The 22,721-nt window shown below is 34.0% G+C and overlaps 1 protein-coding gene across 1 annotated transcript in view; it reads right to left on the bottom strand.

Moving 5' to 3' along the window:
• The window catches only part of LOC106129591 (small conductance calcium-activated potassium channel protein), a 173,672-nt gene that overhangs the window by 105,012 nt on the left and 45,939 nt on the right, over positions 1 to 22,721 (bottom strand). The window contains exon 2 of the mRNA XM_060948477.1: positions 7,707 to 8,468. Coding sequence (XP_060804460.1) covers positions 7,707 to 8,456 — 750 coding nt within the window. The 5' untranslated portion in view covers positions 8,457 to 8,468. The remainder of the gene's footprint in view (positions 1 to 7,706; positions 8,469 to 22,721) is intronic.

Here is a 22,721-nt window from a genome sequence, read left to right as displayed (position 1 = left end):
GAGGATGGGTGAGCGGACAGACAAACTAACAGACAGACGGACACCGAAGTCGAGTAATAGGGTCCCATTTTTACCCTTAAGGTACGATGGAACCCTTATAAGTGTTAATTTTTGATATGCAAAAGATAAGAAAATTTATTCCTTCAATGAACAATTTGTTTGATAATGTAGCAATAGATGGCGCCACCATGTCAAAGTCGCTATCGTTTGTCGTTCGACAATCAATAAGACTTCTATGATTTTGAAAGCATTTTTACCCTCCGTTAATAAGTTGTTGGTCGTTTCGTATTCATGCTTGAAGACGTTTCGTTGTGTTTTGTTCATTTGTATTGTAAATATATTGGTTAGTAAAAAATACGTGTCAGTTGCGGAAAGCAGGATGGCACTAAATAGGATGGGACAGGATAGGAGGACTGGACGGGGCAGGACGGGACACAACAGGTTGTGACGGGACGGAACAGAACGAGAAGAGACGGGAGAAGCCATATGAATTTAAATCAAATATAAACTTAAAACAGTCCCGCACGATACGGGATTAAAAAATGGGTGAAATTTTATTTATTTTATAATCTAAAATACATTTGCGCGGGCGAAGCCGCGGGCAAAAGCTAGTCTTATTATATAAGAGAAAGTGCTTAGTTTCATTGCCGCCTCACAAAGGACAAGAAAAAATATTGATAAATTGAATTTATTTTAAAGTACAACGCCAAAAAATAACTAGCAGATACCTAACGGCGCAAAAAATTCTACTGTATATAAAATGATTATTATATAAGTCGATATAATACTATTTGTTTTAACCATGACCTTATTAACAAAAAAATTAACCAACATTCTTGCTAACTCAATATAGCAGAACTGGCCTTAGTAGAAGCTAAATTGATATAAGTAATCACATTACTGAATTCAAACTTTGCCTAAAACAACATTCATATTGCATGCTTTGAAGCTTTCAGGCTTTGGGTTTGGGGGGAATCTAGTTTGCAAAATAAGCAAGGTATGATATTAGAAATAGCAAACGATCACTCGAGTATTTCATTCATTATATTATAGTCATTTGTACATTCAGCTGAGCTTAACCTTCGAGTCTTTTCAAGCCTGTTGGCTCTGTCTATTCAGTGAGGAATAGTAATTGACATATGTATGCGTAATTTTGTGTATTTATGTAATTATTATTACTTACATAAATACACAAAATCACGCTTTTATTCATTTTTAACAACACGAGATTGCGCAGCTCTGCCTCCGTGCAATTACCCTATGTTCTTCTCCGTAGACCACACTATGTTTATGCAAAATTTCATGGAGATCGCTTCAGTGGTTTCGACGTAAAACACGGAAATAAACATCCTTTCAAAAAATATTAGAATTATTACCTTGATTGACTTGACTTCTGGAGAGATGCAGCTTACTAAACCTATATCTTTTTGACTGTCATTAAAAATAATAAGTAAAATAATTATATTGCTTATTTACTAAAATAATGACTCGACATTATTCCTGATGATAACTGTGTTTTCAAAATGTCGCCTGCCTGCTAGTTTCATTTTCATATAATTTCATAGCGGCTACTTTTCACATATAAAACTCGCTCGGTTATGAGGTTTAATGCAATTATTTTCGACTGCCTCGCTGCCGCTGGATAAGGCCAAATTTAATCAGTTCACAAATTGATTACGAGATACCAATTTGCAATAAACAATTTTTGAGTTAAAGTATACCAACTTCACTATTTTAGGCGCTGATTTTTGTTTTGTTTTTGTTTAATTCTATTTTCTAAAACTCTTCCGTTATTGAATGTCTAACTGATATACAACGCCCAGCCCTAACCGCTGAATTAAGAAACTTGAAATTTGGTATGTACTACTTTTTTTTTAAACAACGGAATTTTTTTCACGCCGGAGCAACTGTGATCGTATGTAGTCTGTTTTTTCTATGAATGAGCCACCGGGTAAACGAACTAGGTATTTCTATGCGGAAAGTTGTTCTTAGGTCTAGAATAAAAATAACCGTGCATGTGTATAGTTCATTAAGATATTTGTGAGTATAATAATAAAAATTATAAAATGTTAAAAATATTTTAAAAAAGTAGATAGTTAATAAATTATATTTTATTATAAAAAAAAACACCCAATTCAGAAATAAATTTAAATATACCTTCTAATAAATTTTCATTGAGCACTGTAGACATTGTTTACGTGAACAAATTAAGCGGTATATAATTATCGTAATCTGGTTTTATTAGCATTAACTGCTCGTGTTTCGTCTTATCATTACCTATTGTCCCGGCAGTAAACGTGGGTAATAAAAGATGGTGCAAATTCAAAAGGTTAGGCCAAACGAATGAAATATTTTACATTCTGAGCAATATATTTGAAACAAATGCTGCTCAAAAAGTACAATATTTGATTTGATACATGCAAATCACATTTGATAATAAATTGTATAAGTTAAATATTTTTTAACTTTACATAAAAGAGCCTTTTAATTTTTTCTTATATTATTCCCTTCAAGCGTGCCATAGGTTATCGACAATTTAATGACCTTTTTATTTTACTTACACAGTAATTATATTAATAATATTTATTTTGTTTTGTGCATACATAGGTTTCTTTTTGGCGATGGCCTAGCAACTTGGCACTATCGGAATCTCAATACCATCAGTAAGACATCCAGTCATTTCGAGACAGTTGGAGCTGTCTACCTCGTGATAGATAAAAACATGGTACATGTATGACGTGATAAAATAACTTTTTACTACAAATGTCTGTAATATTAATTATGTGTCACACGGTTTAGAAAATAAAAAAGTCGTTTACCCTAGAATAATCTTTATTTCGACAAGCCTCAGCCTTACCTTTTCTCTATAAAATTGCAAGACAAAGCACAACTGTCGGTTCCAATGGTTTCAGGCAATGTTCCAAGAGCTGATTATATAGTTACATCAGAAAGGCTGCCAAATCAGAGGCTTTGTTCTAATTATTATTCAGTAATAATGGTTGGAATTTTTTTGAATAAGAATTTTGACGAATTATATGTATTACTAATTAAATAGTTTCGGGAAATTCTTTCTTTAGACCACCCAATAAACATTTATACTTACATACATACAAACATACCAACACTTTTAAATCCAGAGGTTTTGGTTGTATGTCCTCTTTCAGTCAGTTAGTCAATCGATAACGGAATAGTTTTATTTATATAAGTATTTCCGCTTTTCGTAAGTTGCTTTTTTATTTTATTTTTTTCATTAAAAATAATTTAAGATAATTACTAATTATAACAAAAAAAAAAAGAAAAAAACTCATTAATATTTTCGTCAGTAATATTCCGAACGTGATCGTGTGGTGAAGGTAACTGGTTCAACAAGGGTACTCCTCGTTCCAAGCGCACCACGGCATAATATTTCTCCTGCTGGATTTGAATTACTTGTTAGAAACTATCTGGCTTCCCTTGTCAACCGTAACATTTAACCTACTAAAGCTAATTTATTTTTATTAACTTCGTGACAAAGTGCACTAACTGTTCAGATCTCAAGTGATTTCTTAAGAACCTTCTTGTGACTGTAGCTGCATTCTGAGTATTACAAGGTTAGGCAAACTCAATGGTTGCATAATTATTATGCTTTTTAAGGCAGATGACATGCGAATTAGTTTGTAGTTTTATTTTATGTTTTGAAACTTTTATTATATACCTACATATAAATGCATTATATAAATGCATATATCGTGGTTAAACCATAAGTAGTACGCAAATTCTAATATCTTCATTTTGTCCTGAATATATTAACAAAGGAAAAAGTTACTGCTATCTTGTTATGGTCTTTACACCGCATAGTCGAGAATACTGAAAGAATAAGGCTAAAATTAAAAAAATATCTACTGACGTAAGTTCTGGGCTAAGGCCTGTTTAATATAAAGTCGAAGTAGATTAAAGTACTCTTAATACACTAATGCAGTAATACCTAATTTAAAAAAAAATAAAAAAAAAACAATATACGGTGCATTAAGACGATGATCTTGATCCCGAATTATATTGAATATCCCAATAAATACACATAATTCGATATTCCACTTGGAACAGACAATATCAGACTGAACCGAACCATTCTCCGAGGGCATTCTGGCAATCTCCTTTCGAAGTGGTTATATATTATACAAATTGGTATTTTGTTAGACCTTTTATCGTAGTACTTTAGGCAATTTGCAATTTTAATAGTATTTTGATGTCTCTGTTCAGCCGCCCTTGGATTCTTTATTCCAAGACGTTATTAAATTAGACTTGGTTATTTTCATTACCTTTCTCTGCTTCAATTTTGTACTCATGATTTTTGAGTAGTTGCTTTATTTTACTTTAAAACCCGTTTATATAAGAGAAAAAAAAATTTGTTCGTCTACCAAAGTCGCAATTTGGCACATCAAAATTTATTTGCTTTAAAAAGTAACGCAGTTTTCCTTTTCAAATTTTTCATCCCAACGACTAATAAATTGAACAATAAATCGTACTTTGTTTGTGTATAACTCAAAATGGCAGATGACATTCTTGTAAACAAAACTAAAAATATTTATTGCAGTATATAAACTGCAGTAATGTTATTGATATCTTTGTATCTCTTTCATTATTAATCTGGTATTTGCCTAAGAATGCATCTAAACAATACCGTCCTGAAAAAAAAAATATTTTAAAATGTCGGAAGAAAAACTAAAATTCAATTATTTTAATTTCAAATCCTTCAAGTTATTCTATTAGCACTAAGGAAATATTATGTAAAATCATATCGCATAAAAATTGAGGCGAAGAATATAAATGAAGTGCTCACCGCTAGAAGATGGCACAATTTTTCTCACGAGGCAATAAATGAAGATGTGCTTCGATGCAGAATAATCTTCAATATCACGCCTACTTACTTTACGTAGCTATATTATATACCCAATATACTTAAATCGAGTACGAAGTTGCCACAAGCTCCTAATCTCAGAATGATGCTATTCAGCGACTCACATCAGGGAAAATAATATTCTCAAAATATTTGAAGCTTTTTACAATCTTCCAAGAGGATGGTTCTGAAATCGCAATATTCTATTACTGTTGTTTAGTCCAAACTCCAATAAAACACAACTGAAGATTTTCCTACATTGGATTTAAATTATTTTTCCAGAAATATTAGAACAACTTACGAAAAGCGAGAATTATTAGGTGCATGTATATAAGAGTATTATAATAATTAAAAATGACGATCTTTTCAATGTACTAAACGTAGCTTCTATATTTAAATGACTTAATCGTAATTTTTAAAATAATAATGTTTAAACTGCACATGTTTTGGCGATATGAAAAAAAAAACAACTATTGATTGTTACCTCTTCCCCCAATTTTAAATTTGTTTTAGCAGGGAACCTGATCATGGTTCTTGCTTTTACCGACATACTCGAGATCCATACATCTGTTTTATTACCTCTACGCTCTTTTATTGTTCTAAAGTGCTAAATTTAAATACATATTAAGGGAAGCGTGAGAGTTTATCGGTTAATACATTAGGGGTTACAATTGAAGAAACATGAACCGAACGTTAGGAAGTAGAGCACAAAATTAAACTGAACGCATTTAAAATTCTGAGAGAGTAGACGTGAAATTATTCTTGTGGGTAATATGGAGTAATTTAATTTTTAAGCCAAAATGTTTTGTTCAAACATTTTCCAATTTTATTTGCATATGATTTGCTGTTGCTTATGTTTTTCAAGTTTTTAAATGTTTTCCTACAAAACGATTTCGGAATAGGTAAACTACCTTAACTTGCTTGTCCGAAGCATGGAACAATAACATAAAAACGTCATCTAAGTACAAAAAAATAACAATGTGCAATCTAGTCATTGATCTAAAGTGCATAGCGCTATATCCATCAAACGTGAATATATGGTTTGCAAATGGAAGTGTAGTGCTGTGTATCGCTTGAGATATGGGTTCTTTTAAGCGGTGACAAAAAGTTTTCCCCCTGGAACCATGACGCAGCAAATGATGATGTCTCGAAAGAAAAACATGTATGCGATAAACCTGTGGAACATATTGGTGATATCAAGACAATCGACATTTAAAGCTAATTTGCCAATGCCGAAAGGCGTGCGTGTGACGTCATTTGCTCGAATGAGATGTAGAAAACGATTTGTTCGTGAGAAGCGATCAGTGCTGTGGAGCGGGGTCGTGGGGCTATCTGTGGTCATTAGACGAAGCTGTAAGTACGACACATTCGCCAACTAACAAATTACTTTGGTGATAAGTTCGGAGATACCGGCGTTTCGACTGTACAACCTAATACTTGGCGTGAGCATTAAGGGCAACTAAGGCTAAATTACTTCTAAGCGTACGTGATTTTACATCTAATTTGACGCTAGATTTGTGCTGTTACTAATATGATTGTTGGTTGCATAATTTAGTCTGATATGACGTAGCCAATGTGAGTTCCAATTAGGATGACGTTGTACAGTCGACGGCGGTAATTGGCGGTGCATAATCCAATAATTTTGAGCCCACCGTCTTAACGTAGGTAACTGTATCTCCGGTGGCTTCAGTAAATGCTCGTCTCAGTCGGGCTCGGCGAGTCTGCGACAGGGTTTGAGGGCAGAGGAGTAGTCCCTGCAGGTAAAAATAATCAAATCATTTGATTTGATTTGAAGTGACCCGACTCAAGACCCTACACAGCACTTACACCAACTGGAAAGGAATTTTGTTACAATTTTGACAGATTTTGTTCAGATTCTAGTTGATGTCTCTGTTGATGTTTGCCATTATTCATGTGATGAAATTTTAATAAATATGAAACTGAATATGTTAATTTAATTATTACGACTAGTACGGATATATTGTGATTGTTTAATACACTAATTTCTAATCCTTATAATTCCGCTACGCTAATTGCTTTTCCTGCCTCTTAACTTATCTTTTCCATATAATTTTCCTTATTTGTATCTTTTACTATGACAAGTAGAAATTCCTAAATTTCACTTTTTGTATAATCGCTTACATTCTTTTAACTAAAAACGTTTCATTACTTTTTGTGAAACAATGAGAAGATAATAGTGACAACTTTTATTAAAAGTTGGCACACTTTTTAACTTGCGTACGTAAAGTCAAGTTAGAATACGGTTTAATAAATAAAGAAGAATTATGACATAAATTCTGTACTACACCATAATAAAAAAATGTTAAAACATAAGTATTCGTTGTAAACACTCGAGTTACCTTAATTATATTGGCTTTTTAATTTGCCTCGTATTAAAGAAAGTTGGAAAAAGCCGCATCGGCAATTATAGAGTTGTTTTCTTACAGCAATTCACTTAACTTTAATTAGATAGCGTTTCCCGCAGCACTGTCCGACTGTTTGTTCAGCGCTTATTCCTCCAACAAAGAGCTTGTTACTGGCAAATTTTTTTACACCGTAAATTTTTTCGTCCATTACATCGCTGAGGATATTGTTTTTGCTAACATCATTATAGCGGTCCTCTCAACATTAATCACTTTAACGGCCAGTCATTTGTCGTTAACAGATAAATCCAAATGAAATGAAATATGATTCCGGTTTTCATGATTTGTATGACGATTAGATGAGTTTTCTGACACATGGATAAGCACAACGCTGTTCTATATTTTCAAACTTCGAGCAAATTAAATATTGTATACTAGTAGCGCCATCTACAAGGTGGTGCACTTACCTGTTTGAAGGGACGCATGCCACCGTTGATTCGCAGCGAGTCTGCGGCGATGCCGGCTATTCCGTCTCCTGGTTCTCTTAGTTGCCGCAGCGAGGCGCTAGGGTGGTGATGGCCATGGTGAGGACAGTGGGCCGCGCATGCGCTAGATTCAGGCTGCGAGCTCTGCCGGATGATTCTGGTACTTGTCGCCGGCAGCAGTAAGGCTGGAGGTTGTATAACAGGACAAGTACTAACTGCGTGGAGCGAACTGCAACCACACGGGTAGTGAATCGCGGAACGTACGCTTTCCCGCGACACAGATCGCGCTAGTTGCAATGCCGACATTGGCGCTGTCGACTGCCGCCTCTCGCAAACGCGACATCTAGAGTACGTTTGCGGCACTAGTTGGCACGCGGTCACTGACCCTCGGTGGGAGCAGGTTGCGATAGGTGAGACGAGTGTCTGAGGTCGGTCTGCGGGTATTTCTCGACATTGTAGTTCTATATCCGGAACGGATCTCGCCGCCCCATCTTCCAATCTTACGGAAGTCGCGCTCTCTTCGCTTCCTGGTCCGCCTGACAGCTGCGGACGTAAATGTGTCGTGCAATCTTGCCTTTGTAAGATAGGTTTAGCTGTTCTATTCTCTGTGGCTACTGAAGGAACGATGACTGTTACTGAAGGGCCAGAGACTAATAGACTGGCGGTCTCATCGCTACTCCCATATCCTGAGTTGGTGATAGCTTCTGTACTGTCCGTAGTAGGAGCTGACATTTTGCTCGTAATCTGAAACAAAATATGCCGACGATCATAAAAAGAATTTAACAACTACTGTAACTTATGGCCGTAATAAAAAAGGCCTTCAAATTAAATACTTCTGAGAAAAATTGAGGATATTACTCGTAACGTTTCCTAAAGTAACAGCTGGCGTAGGTATAGATTAAACTGCCAATATTTGTATTCGTGGATTTTAAGACTTAGCATTGTTTATTAAAATTTTAGACTAACGTGGTTATTGATATTGCTTTTTTTTTGCAGATAAAATACTTGATAATATCTGTTAGTTTACATATTTTTCTTTTATTTCAGATCTCAGTGTTGTCATGCAAGCTCGGACTAGATTTTAAGTAGTATTTTTTTACATTAATACAAGTTATTTGTTTAAGTAAAATTCAGTCCACATATATTATTATCTTTTTTTTACATAAGGTTAAAAATGTTCTTCTATTTTTTCTCAGAATTCTCGCGGGATTTTAAATTAACGGGATTTTGTGTTTTACATGGGCGAATTCAAAGGCGTACTCAAAATTTAATATTTTATTCATTATTATGGAACATTTCAACATTACTTAATAATTGTCATATATTTTTCACAACATTGGTTCCGCGTCATTGTAAAAGTAGCGGTAACGTCAACTTCAAAATTATCCAAACTTAGAATAGAAATGTGGACGAGTTAATATATTACTCTTTTTTTTTTCTAAATGTTACTCATGATCATTTCGTTTATCGCAGTGTCGTACAAAACGGTTTCATATTCTGAGCACGGCCGGTTCCTGTCACTCAGAATTTCACCCCCAGGCGTTGTTCAAATTAAGACATGAAACAGGGATGTGTAATGTTTTATTAAAATGAAAAATATTCCTTGTAATATATACTTTGTTAGCAGTTTTTTTTTCTATATCAGTTTCATGGCATTGGTTAAGAATTTAAAATTGATGTTCAATTTTTTTTTTTTTAATTAATGGATAAATGGACAACTTTTTTAACTTGGAATTCTTCTTCTAGACTATTTGCTAACAACCTCTTTGAATTCGATTATATATACAATAGCAATACTACCTGTCTGGTTCGGGATAAAAATAAAGTTTACGTGTATGTGTGGACTATCAACAACATAATAAAGGACCGTGATACAAAAAACTTAAAATATTTTTCCTCGGTGACCCTTTTTCCAACGAGATAACATATTTCTTTGTGTCCTCAGAGACTAAAGTCATGGATTATTGTATATCTTGCTAACCCTGAAGGATTTTCAAAGTCTGATACTAAAGACAGTGGATAAGAGTAAATTTATTTGGTTTTCCTCGCCACCTTGATAAATATACTGAACTTTTGCTTTTAATTTAAGTCTACGGTCTGATACAATAACGTCCATATACCTTATGGGATAGATAGAGCTGACAGTCTTGACCCATACCCTTAAAGTAGAAATTTTGCAAATTGTATGTTTATATTGTTTGTTAATTTTTTTTAATATATCAAATATCAGTTGTATAAAGAAAGCATAATAAATAAATGGAGACGAAAATATCTATGAAGGCACAACCAAATCCACTAGTAAACTGATTAATCTGTAAATAAAGGTGTGTTAATTTTTATTTTTTTAAATTAAAATGCTAAAATTAATAAAACTTAATCGTTAAATAGGTACTATTTTCTGCAAATGACTACATACATACATACGTAAAACTACGCCTTTTGCCCGGAGGGGTAGGTAGAGACAAAATTTTTCCACTTGCCACAATCTCCGCATACTCTTTCGCTTCTTGCGATGTTTCTGATACTCGTAACCTTGATTACAAATCTTAATAATGAGAAGTAAAGGTTTATTGTACCTACAACTTCAATCACATAAATTAGCTTTGTTTAACTGTACGTAGTTCAAGAATGTTTACAATAATCTCAGTAATGGTTTGAAACAGTGATGGAAGTTTATCTTTTTTTTTTTTAATTCAAATAATTTACAGGATTATCATTTAATATTCCCACGAGAGATAAGCTTCTTGCGAAAGCTTAAATAATACAAAGGATAAAAAATATCATACCGAGAACCAATAATGCTCTTATGCTTGAACACTTTCTGAAGATATTGCAATGTACTTATAAATGTATGAGCCCATGATCCAGTAATGCACCGTGAAAACGAGTTCTGAGCGAAAATTGAATTTTTCATTTCATAGTGGGGAAGGTTTTGCTGAAATTTGGCATACAAATTGCAAATGATGAGAGTCAAGTCATGCGCTAAATAAGGATAATTGACAATTCCCACAGAAGCAGAGTTGCAAATAAAAACGAAACATCCAAATAGTAATTATTAAGTAATTTCCACAAGATCAGGTTAAGAAATACTTTAATTTATACGAGAGTGATGATAATGGATAAAGCAAAATATACATATATGCAGAGATGTCTATCAGACATATACTAGACAGATGTTATCTGTACTTAACCCTACAGGAATGAGGCGTAATTTAGGTATTATTTTATTTACACTCATTGTCAGTTGAGAACTTATGAAAAAGGTGACTTATCGGGCTCATTTTTTTTTTCTTGTGTTGTTTTTCAAGGTTAATACGTTCTTAATAACAAACAATTACCAACATAAAACATGTGATAAATTACATTAAAATATTTTTAATTGAAATTTTAACTTGTTTGAAATTAGAGCCGAGGTCTTTCAATATCATCAAAAACATGCGTCCCAATTACTCCCGATATAACTTTGGTTTAACAAAGGCGTATATTACGATGCTATCACCTGATACTTTGTTGAAAGCTCTGAAAGTATCCATTACCTCAATGCTGGGTAGCACATTATACTATAAACTAGTACACGAAGTAGTTTTCTAGTCGAGTTCTCGAAATGAAGAGCGATGCCTTCATGTATTAAATAATAATATTCACGTACGGCCAACGACATAAATAAGTTTACGGTGTCAAAATCAAACAAGGATTACTCTGAATCTAATTATGGTATAATGATGAGATTTGAAACCAATATGGGTTTCGGTATCGGATTTTTTTATTTATTTTTTTGTTTAATCGAAAAAATATTAATGCACAATTTTACAGTCCCATATACTTAGATAAGTTTAGTTTTAAACCGTACTTGGGTGCCAAATTATCTGACACTATAACACCCTGATTTCAAAATTGCTGCCCGGGAAAGGAATAAATTGTGATGAACGATGACACCGAACTACTTAAATGGGTTGTTTTAACATATTTGTGATCGTTGACATAATAATTTTATGTAGGCAAGTAAATTACAATCAACTTTACAATAGATTTTTAAATTATTATTAAAAAACACAGAAACCATAATAAATAACAAAATATGAACGTGATCCAATTAATACCTTTATCAGGAATGCGAGTAAAAAGGCCCGCATGTGGGGTTAATAATGATGATAAGAAGATTAATGTATGATCAGATAACTGGTTCATTAAACATTGTAATTTTATACAACAGAGATTGGGGGTTAAGCAGAGTTCTTTTGTTTTTATTTTTACATACAGTTTATTGCTTAGAGCTTTTAAATGTTTTAATATTATGAATTCAGTTGCTGAACCATCCAAATAAAGGCCATTCAAACTTTTGACATTAGGTTTTGTAAACATCGTATAAAAACGTGAAGTTCCTACATTAAAAAAAAAATTCAAGTCAATAAAGAATTTAATAGGACATATAAGAGAGAGAAACGGCTATATTGTGAGAGTGAGTTTACTATTGCAAATCATCAATTGTCATTAAAATGTGTATGAATATATAAATTTATCTTAAAAAAAATAATTTCATACACAATGAAAAAAAAAATATAAAACACCTAAAATATTTAAAATAAAAAAATATTGACATTTTTCTATACAATGCTCGTTAACTTTTGCCAGAAGCCTATAAATGTTTATGACTGGAAGCTGTGCTTGAATACAAATCGAGTGGCAATTTATTTTTCCGGATACCGATAGTACTTAGTACTAAAAGAGAAGAGTCAATTGTTAGCACAAAAGCTTGTGGAAATCTGTTAGGTACTTATTATTTTTTGTTTTTGTTTCAAAATATACTTGTATAAACTAAATTTTCTACTTCTTTTATACTATCGCTGTCCCGTTTCACGTCATAATAAAAAGCGAAACAGCGATAGTTTCTCGTGCGATAAAAATGGCGTGGCGCATGCCATGCTACGGGACAGGCGCTTATTTTGTTTATATCTCACCTCACTGGAGACTGGAGACAAAAGTAACCCGAGGTCCCTTTAGGCCCCTCCCATGATCCTGGATTGGATAAGGATTTCACACGAAGCGTTTCCCATCCGACTATGCAGCCTTAATGGATAAGTCGAATGCATAATAATTTTCCTCAATCACTAAATACTCTATTCGCAAAAATGTCATATGAGTATATCATATAATATGGTATTCTCAAAAATTATGGCCTATTGTGCCTATTCCTTTAGTCGCATTACAACATACACAGGAACATCACCCTATCTACGTATGGGATCTTACTTTACTTGAAAAATAATATAGATTCTTATTTATGCTGGATTTCATCAAAAACGTAATATCAGATTTCATTCATTAATTACAAAAAAAAAAACAAAATATTTCCTCCCTCTTTATGAAAATATGTTGCTACTTAATTGGATACTAAGTAAATTCAAAAGATGAAAAAAAAAAAAGAAGTGCTATTACTAAAAAGTTTGTTTTATAACTGCCATTCCACACGCAGTCGTCATTCCGGTTCCATCACCTGGAGCTAATGCACTCACCAGATTGCTCTTGACAATAAAAAGGAAATGTTCTTTGCCAGAGCACCATGTACTCGTATATTTTCAGTAACAGTGAAATCTCGTGCGAAATTATCTCGAAATGGCTCTTTGAGAACATTTCTTTGAAGAATTTTAGAATGGACCAGATTTACTGAGTATCCTATGTGTCATGATATTTTTAACTAAAACTTGTATTTTAAAAGGGTGTGCTTCTATTCTAAGTTTGGATAATTGTGAAGTTGAGATTATTGAAGAAAATGCTGCAGTGCAGTTTGTTACAGTCAGTGCACAAGAAGCGCTTGTGCACTGACTGTTTTAAGTAATTTATTTGACGTCAATCAAAGTTGTGAAACCAAAAATATGCAATTAAAGTGATGTTGAAATGTCCCATTATATTTAATTTAAAATATTATATTTAAATTTGTTAATAGGCTAGTTAAATACAAAGAAGGCCACCTAGAGGCCTTCCCCATTTTTTATTTAGTTCTTGTCTTACTTTTCTACAAATATTTTTTTTATTTATAATTTATTTTCCCCATTATGTATATAGTATGAGACTATTTTAACTAAATTTCAATTATTTACAGCGGGAAATAGTTTATTTTTAAATTAATTTCATACATACACACGTTTTCTACATACATCATTTCATTCAATTCACATCTGAGTACATTTGTGAAGGCCAAGCACTCTTTTCCACCATTCGTCATAGCACATTTATACAAACGCCCATTTTGTGCAATTACGGCGTCTTATTATGATTTATGGAATGTTCAGCGTAGGTAAGTAACATAATTTCCTTTACCATTATTGCGAACAATACTGTGTTATTTTTTTTTTCTTATTTTTTTCATTGTTTTATAGCGAAATGGGAAACATTTTAAGATTTTCATACATATTAATGTATAATCACGTCTATATCCCTTGCGGGGTAGACAGAGCGAATAGTCTTGAAAATACTGATAGGCCACGGTCAGCTTTTGGCTTACTGATAGAATTGAGATTCACATAAATTGACAGGTTGCTAGCCCGTCGCCTAAAAGAAAAATCCCAAGTTTATAATCCTATCCCATAGTCGCCTTTTACGACATCATGGGAAAGAGATGGACTAGTCTTATTCTTTTTTCTATTGGTGCCGGAAAACACACGGCATATTAAAATTAAGATTTTCAAGGACTGATTATTGTTTTTACTGTTGTCACTTTTGTTTACTGTAAATAAGGAACGAAATCTAATAAGAAATGAAACAAATGTTTTTTCTTAAATTTTTTTTTGCTGACAACCCCCCATCTTTAAATACCCAAGTAGAAAGAAACATGTAAATTAAACATTAAATATCAAGACTCAAAGTTCAGATTGTGACAGGTTGCTGGCTCAACGTATAAAAGAAGAATCCCAGTTTACAAGCCTTTTCCTTTGAAGTACCTTGTAATATAAACAAGTGTATTTGCACCCTTTGAATGCGGATTCCTAAAAAATCCTTCTTAAACCAACACGGCACAAAATTGCCGATATAAGAATCACTTTGAGATAGGTCGTGCAAATACCTCTTCATTTCCACCAAAAGGAAACCAATTTCATAGTTGTCAAATTGAAGGATTCCGGTCGGCACACTGCTTCGCGTGAAAATTCTATTGAGAATCTCGCTTTTGTGCTACGGATTGTAGATGAAGTTTAGTCTTTTTTATACTTAATCTTAAATAAGTAAAGTTATTTTTTCTATTTCACAATTATTTTCTGTCCCTGTGGTTTTCAGTTGTAAAAGTCTAACAAAAATACATATAAACTTGGGCTTTTCCTTTTAGGTAATAAACCTGACCAAACTAACCAATCTGTTTCTTCTCTGATTCTCGATACCATCAAGCTAGTTTAAGTATTGAGAATACTCGGTATGTGTACTACTATTAAGGATAAATACGAGACACGTGTATGTTTGTATGTACTATTATCTAAGTAAAATACATAAGTATGATGTTACGCCGTGGAAAAACATAGTGAGGAAACCTACACAGTCAAGCAATTATTATTCAAGAGAGAATCCTTACAACAGTATGTACTGCTATTACCTTGAAACTAAAGTGTATATTCAGTAATACATATTTTCAAATATTAAGGTCACGCTAAACTGTTAAATTAAAATTAAGTTAGAGACTTCAACAGATCAAAAGCAATGTAAATAGTGATACTTTTCTAATAAAAAGTATATAACCTTCAAAGTGTCGTTACAGTTTTTGAACATTTAGCAAGCTGTTGAAACTTAGCTAGTTCCTATATAGTTTTACCTATCCTTTGACAGTTTTCAGTGGTTCGCTCGTAAAGTTTTCTCCGATAAGCGTGTTAAGGCACGATACATTTACCCAAAACAACGTTTCACAAATCAATCTCCATTCATTTAAATTCAAATGGGGAAAGTTTGAAAAGGTATTTGTTTAACATAGAAGAAATCTGAATAAACTTGCATTTCAACTTCTTTGCCGTTAAAAACTATTTTATTTTTGTCATTAGCCATATAGCCATGCAACTGAAACATTTTTTTGACATAATGAAAAAGTGATGTTAAGTTGTAATATGTATTTACTGCGTGACGCATTCATTTATTTTACTTAATGTATGAGTAAAATAAATGAATGCGTCAGTCAGCTTTATTACGACCACAAAACGTCTATTAAGAAACGCCATAAAATCAAATGTTTATATACAAATACTATGTATATTTTCGGCATATACAAGAATAATTAAGAACATGCTTCCTTAAATTTTCACTGGAATTCTCATTATCATCATGACACTTCAAAACCGCAAATTAAGAATAATACCTATTCAAAGTTTTTGTAGCTGCGAAGATCAAAAGACCATTAATGTTTAAATTTAGAACAATGACTCAGTGTCATAACACCTAATTTGCCTGAACCATTCCGCGGTTACCATAAGTTACTAGTCTTTTACACAATTTCAATAAAAAATGTCGTAAAAAATATTTTTCTATGTACATATATATTGTTTTATTAAATACATACATATAATTAGATAATTACGTCTGCATCCCTTGCGGGGTATTGAGCTAGCGATGAAATTGAAATTCAAATAGGCGATGGGTTAGCTACAGCCCATCGCCTACAAAAGAAAAATCCTAAGTTTAATAGCTATTCCCTTCGTCGACTTTTAAGACGACCACGGGTAAGAGAAGGATTGGTCCTATTCTATTAAAGTGCCAAGATCCACATGCCATCGTTTTATAGTGAAGAGAAAAATTGAAACTTTATTAATATTATCCCAAACAAACTTTCATCTATTGAAATGATTCTATACGTCATTTACAGAACGGGTAACTATTCTAAATTAACCTTTTATACCGTTTTCATCATTTCTAACGAAATTGAAAAAGGTCTGAGCCTGTATTTGTAAGCCTAATATCTCTAACAAATAGAACCTTATGTAAATAATTCTAATGTAAGCAAAATTTTGTGTTTTATATTACTTTATTACTAAGGAAAATGAGATTATTCGCCGTTATACATTATCGTATATATTTATTTAATGAAATTTGTATGTCAATCTTCTTCTTGATATATGTATATACATACCAGTATGTTCTCTGTACCGATCAAATATGAGGTTTGTGTATTACAAAATGATACGCGATGAATTTCTTTATTGAACACTGAGATGTAGGTTATGAAATTTCTCTCCAGTATGTAATGTAATAAGTAAAAATCGCGAAATTGTTTCTGAATACTTGGCCTATTATTAAAGTGACTTTTTCAAGGGTGTTTGTCTATCTCTTTCTCCTGGCTTTAGTTCTGGTAACAGCTCACCTCTGTAGAAAGGAGCCCGGGTATGCCTTTGACCCTGTATCCTGGATCATGGATCATAATCTATCTGTCTATTTTAAAATACATATAAGGTTTCAACCGATTGATCGTCAAAACATTTAAAATTTGGCATGTAGTTAGGTTTCACAAGTTGTCTAGGTGTATACTCCTAAGAAGTGATTACCCGAAGTTCACGTGAAAACGGGATATTTCGTTTTATGCGGGTGTACTCTAGTTCAGTAAATACTAATTGTTTAATATGTCTTTTTGTACGTACATGCCTTAATAACACGTCTTTATTCTTATAGGACTTGAAAAAACCAAAAGACTTGAAAAGACCAGCATTCAGCTGCGTTCGACATTCGTAAGTTAGGTATTAATTTGCTACATGATGTCCTCAAAATGGCGAGAAGGGCGCACCGGATGGGTTTTAGTGGGCAGGCTGGTACATTAGCTGCTTGGAGTCCTACACTCACCCAGGTGAAGTCGCGGGAGGCAGTCCGTAAAAAGGATTTTCCCTTCAAAAACAAAAAACAAAAAAGGTATTAATTCCTACGACTTTTGGTCCACCTGCTTACTAAAGAATTTTACAATCTTGGCCCAAAAAAAAAATATTAAAAATGGCTCTATTTCGATAGCCTGAAAGCCTGTATTTACCCTTAAAATATTGCGGGACGCGAGTGCTATACGTATGCATGCAAAGGTCCAATTTACGCCTTTCGTGTGAAACTCAATTTTCCAGACTTTATTAGTCTTTCCGAACAGGTGAATTTGTGTGTTTATATTTCCGCCATCAAACAAAAAGGGCGTCACGAAAATGTGTTATCTTAAATGGACAATTCTGTTTAAATGTTCTAGTTCCCAGATAGGTTGTGAAAGTCTGTCAAGGGAAAGGCTTATAGGAACTTGAAACTAGAAAAATGTTACTATCAGAATCTGAATGAGATCCAGGTAAACGTTGCCTTCGAGGTTTTTGAAACCAATGCGTTTGCAAAGATAATGAATTTCAATAAATATATACCGGACAAATTACACAGATTGAGTTACCCTCGAAGTTAGTTCGAAACTTGTGTAACGAGATACTAACTCAGCGATACTATATTTTATAATAAACGCTTGTATAGATAAACATCAATGACCTAGACCAATCACAGAAAGTTAGTTTCCCATCATATCCTGGCCAGGTTTCGAACCCGGGATCTCCAGTGTCACTGACAAGAGTATTACCGCAGCGCCACAGAGGCCATCAATGAAACAAAAGAAAATGCAACGATCGTGGCAAGTGATAAGATGTAGTATCTGCCTACTCCTCCGATAGAAACATGATTTTATGCATACACTAGCTTTTGCCCGCGGCTTCGCCCGCGCAAATGTATTTTAGATTATAAAATAAATAAAATTTCACCCATTTTTTAATCCCGTATCGTGCGGGACTGTTTTAAGTTTATATTTGATTTAAATTCATATGGCTTCTCCCGTCTCTTCTCGTTCTGTTCCGTCCCGTCACAACCTGTTGTGTCCCGTCCTACCCCGTCCAGTCCTCCTATCCTGTCCCATCCTATTTAGTGCCATCCTGCTTTCCGCAACTGACACGTATTTTTTACTAACCAATATATTTACAATACAAATGAACAAAACACAACGAAACGTCTTCAAGCATGAATACGAAACGACCAACAACTTATTAACGGAGGGTAAAAATGCTTTCAAAATCATAGAAGTCTTATTGATTGTCGAACGACAAACGATAGCGACTTTGACATGGTGGCGCCATCTATTGCTACATTATCAAACAAATTGTTCATTGAAGGAATAAATTTTCTTATCTTTTGCATATCAAAAATTAACACTTATAAGGGTTCCATCGTACCTTAAGGGTAAAAATGGGACCCTATTACTCGACTTCGGTGTCCGTCTGTCTGTTAGTTTGTCTGTCCGCTCACCCATCCTCCTGTCACCAGGCGTGTCTCATGATCCGTATTAGCTAGACAGGTGACATTTTCACAGATTATAAATTTCTGTTGACGTCAAAATAAAAATACTAAAACTGTATGCATACCAAATTTCATCAAAATCGGCCTAGCGGTTAGGCCGTAAAAGCGGAACGATGATTCACCCCCCCTTTAACTGTTTTGGGGGTTGTTTTTTGAAAAAAAAGTAGCCTATGTTTGAACTCGTATCTTAATCTATATGCATTTCAAATTTCATCAAAATTGGTTCAGCGGTTCAGGCGTGAAAGCGGAACGATGATTTTCATACAAACTTTCACCCCCCATTTGACTATATTGGGGGTCGAATTTTGAAAAAAAAGTAGCCTTTGTTTGAACGCGGGTTTTAAACTATATACATACCAAATTTCATCAAAATCGGTTCAGCGGTTCAGGCGTGAAAGCGGAACGATGATTTTCATACAAACTTTGACCCCCCATTTGATTATTTTGGGGGTCGAGTTTCCCCCCCTTGGGGGTTGACATTTCAAAAATCCCTTCTTAGTGCTCACTTATGTTACTAAAGGAACCTCTGTTCAAAATCTCAGACTCCTATACCGAGCGGTTTCGGCTGTGCGTTAATAAATCAGTCACCCAACCGCACCCCCTAAATCACGATTGGAGGGTAGTTTGAAAAAACTTATAATGTCAAACATATTTACTTGCCTATGTACGTGTTCATGCCAAGTTTCAAGTTTATAAACCCAAGGAATAAGATTTTTCATAGAAACGTTTTTACCCCTTTTCCCCCCCTTGGGGGTTGAATTTCCAAAAATCCTTTCTTAGTGCTCCCCTACATATCCCAAGGAACCTACATTCCAAATTTCAGCTGTCTACGACCAGTAGTTTCGACTGTGCGTTGTCTGTCAGTCAGTCACTCAGTAACGGAAGAGTTTTATATATATAGATATTAAAATGTATGTAAACAGAGCCTAAGACTTTGACATCATCCGTCTACCCACATGGCATATGAACAGAACAATAGGGCGCGTTATCGCCAACCTACAGAAGTGGAAATGAGATTATTCAGCAGGCTTCACTTGAATTAAGTTATTAAGGCTTCGTGCATCAAGAAAACTGAATATATTTTATAATGTATTTTGAAAAGAAGTTGTAATATGTGTGTTTTTAACTTATTACCTTACCTTACTTTGGTTTTGAGAGATAAGGAATATCACTATCATCAAAATTCATTTTTAATCCCCAACGGATGAAAAGGGGTGTCATTAATTTGACGCCTCTGTGTGTCTGTCTGTCTGTCTGCTTGTCTGTGGCATCAAATCTTACATACGGATGAAATGGTTTCAATTTGGTGATTTTTTATTATGTAAAAAAAATCCTACTACTATTATAAAGGCGAAAGTTTGTATGGATGTATGGATGTTTGTTACTCTTTCACGCAAAAACTACTGAACCGATTACCATGAAATTTGGTATGTAGGTAGCTGAAGACCCAGAATAACACATAGGCTACTTTTTATCCCAGAGTTCCCGCGGGATTGATAGGGTTTCCATGCGGACGAAGTCGCGGGCGGCCTCTAGTTATATATAAATATGATGGCAAAATCGGTTGAGCAATTTAAAAGTTGTGACTTTTGAGTTGAAATTGGTGCAGGAAGACCGAATGTCGGCGATAATACTCGTGTGAAAACGCATAGATAGAGAATATTGATGATTTAATCGAGAGTGTTCTTAGCTTAACCCCCGGTGCAAAAAAGAGATGTATTATAAGTAAAATATGCGCAAGCTTTCCATAAATACAGGATCTTGGACACGCTCTCAAAGCCCCGTTATCTCGACAAACTAAATTTTCGTCTAAAGTTACAACTAACAAACAGGAAATTAAATTATAACAGTAACGGTTTGAGTCGCTCGCCTTACATACGTTTGTACAGTCGGGGACAGATCAAATATACACTCATCCAAAAGATCCTTTCCAAAAGAGAAAAAGAGACTACAGATTTCTTAATGCTATCTTTGCATACTAAGATTTAATAAATTGACTGGCAAAGAATGTCTAATCATTCAGTTCACATATTGTAACTTGAAGGCTCAATTAAGTATTTAAAAAAAAATAATATACACTTCTTTGCTTCACCCGCCCATAACCCAAAGGTCGTTAACCCAAAACTTTCCGCACTTAATTATATCTGGTTTATCTGTTCCCGACTGTACTTTTACCATACAAGTCTTCGGTCGTTGGGTAAACTGCTATGTTTGTTAAGCATTGTGATTCCAAACCATTGCGTTGTATAAACCATGCACACACGCTTCGTATGACAAATTGTTATACTGTATAGTAAAATACAACAGTTGACTGTAGCGCTAATATGTCGTAAATTTATCAACAATGTCAATCTGTGTAGCTTTTTGCACTGAAAATGTAGACTTAAGAGAAATTACACAGATCATCTTTCCTAAAGAGCCGATGAAGGATAAAGAGTAATGGAAATTCTAGATTTTACTACATATTTTCAACTGACAGGCCCTGCATATTTTTACTTTACTTCGTCCATAATGTAAAAATAAATATGACCACTCCATCTATTTCCCATGGATGTCGTAAAAGGTGACTAAGGGATAGGCTAATGAACTTGGGATTCTTCTTCAAGGCTAGAAACATTAAGCCAAATAGCTGATCGTGGTCTATCAGTCTTTTAAGACTGTTGGCTCTGTCTACCTCGTAAGGGATACGTGACGAAGCTGTGGGTAAAAGCTATTATATAACATATTATATTATAAAACAGCTTATTTAGTAGAAGTAGGTACACATATTATTTCAACTACATAAATCATTGCAGTTCACAGCGTTTCAAGCCAGCCAGCATGTGGTAACCGGCAATTTATGGAGTTGGCTTTAAAACAAAATTGTCAACTTCCGGTGTAGAAAAATTTTCTGTAGAAGAAATAATGTAAAATAACTTCTTCATTGTAAAACTGATGTTCAGAAACGGGAATATAAATAAATTATAAATTACATGCATACCTACATATAATTTCATCTATATCCTAGTAGGGTAGACAGAGCCGACAATCTTGAAAAGTCTAAAAGGCCACGTTTAGCTGAATGGCTTAATGATGAAATTGAGATTTAATTAGTGCCTGTCTCTGCTGTCCTTGTCCTACAAGAAGAATCCCAAGTTTATTACGAGTTACTTTTCCCTTAGTCGCCGTTTACGACATCCGTGGGTAAGATATGGAGTGGTTCTATTTCAAAGTGTCAGGAAAATTTTAAAGGAAACTTAAGCACAATTGCAAAAAATTAAAGGTTTTTGGTTTGAGCCTTTTACTTTTTAAGTATGTACTCAAATTCGATACACACGATTAAATATTTGTTCAATATGGCAATATCATACCAATTTAATTAGACTCACGTGATCCTTATTTTGTTTGTGGTGGACAATCCACGTGCGCAATCCACTAGTTTATGGATTTAATCCAATTAGTACAACTGAACACAGGGTTAACGCCGTACTTTGTTTTTCATCCTCGCTATGAAACCACTTTTGATCTTTTGTGACGAGTTGCTTATGACAAAGTTGAAAAAAGAAATGTTTCCTACCATGCTGTCAAAATATAGGATTACATATAGGAATATGTTTCTCAACCTCAGTATAAGTTAGTTCGACTTATAATTGAAATGCACTAGCCGACGTAGTATAGCACGCGCGACGTCGTTTTTAT

This window comes from Amyelois transitella, chromosome 16 (genome assembly GCF_032362555.1).
Source record: "Amyelois transitella isolate CPQ chromosome 16, ilAmyTran1.1, whole genome shotgun sequence".
Lineage (NCBI taxonomy): Eukaryota > Metazoa > Arthropoda > Insecta > Lepidoptera > Pyralidae > Amyelois > Amyelois transitella.
The sequence above is the reverse complement of the archived record's forward strand: the minus strand, read 5'-3'. Positions and strand labels throughout refer to the sequence as shown.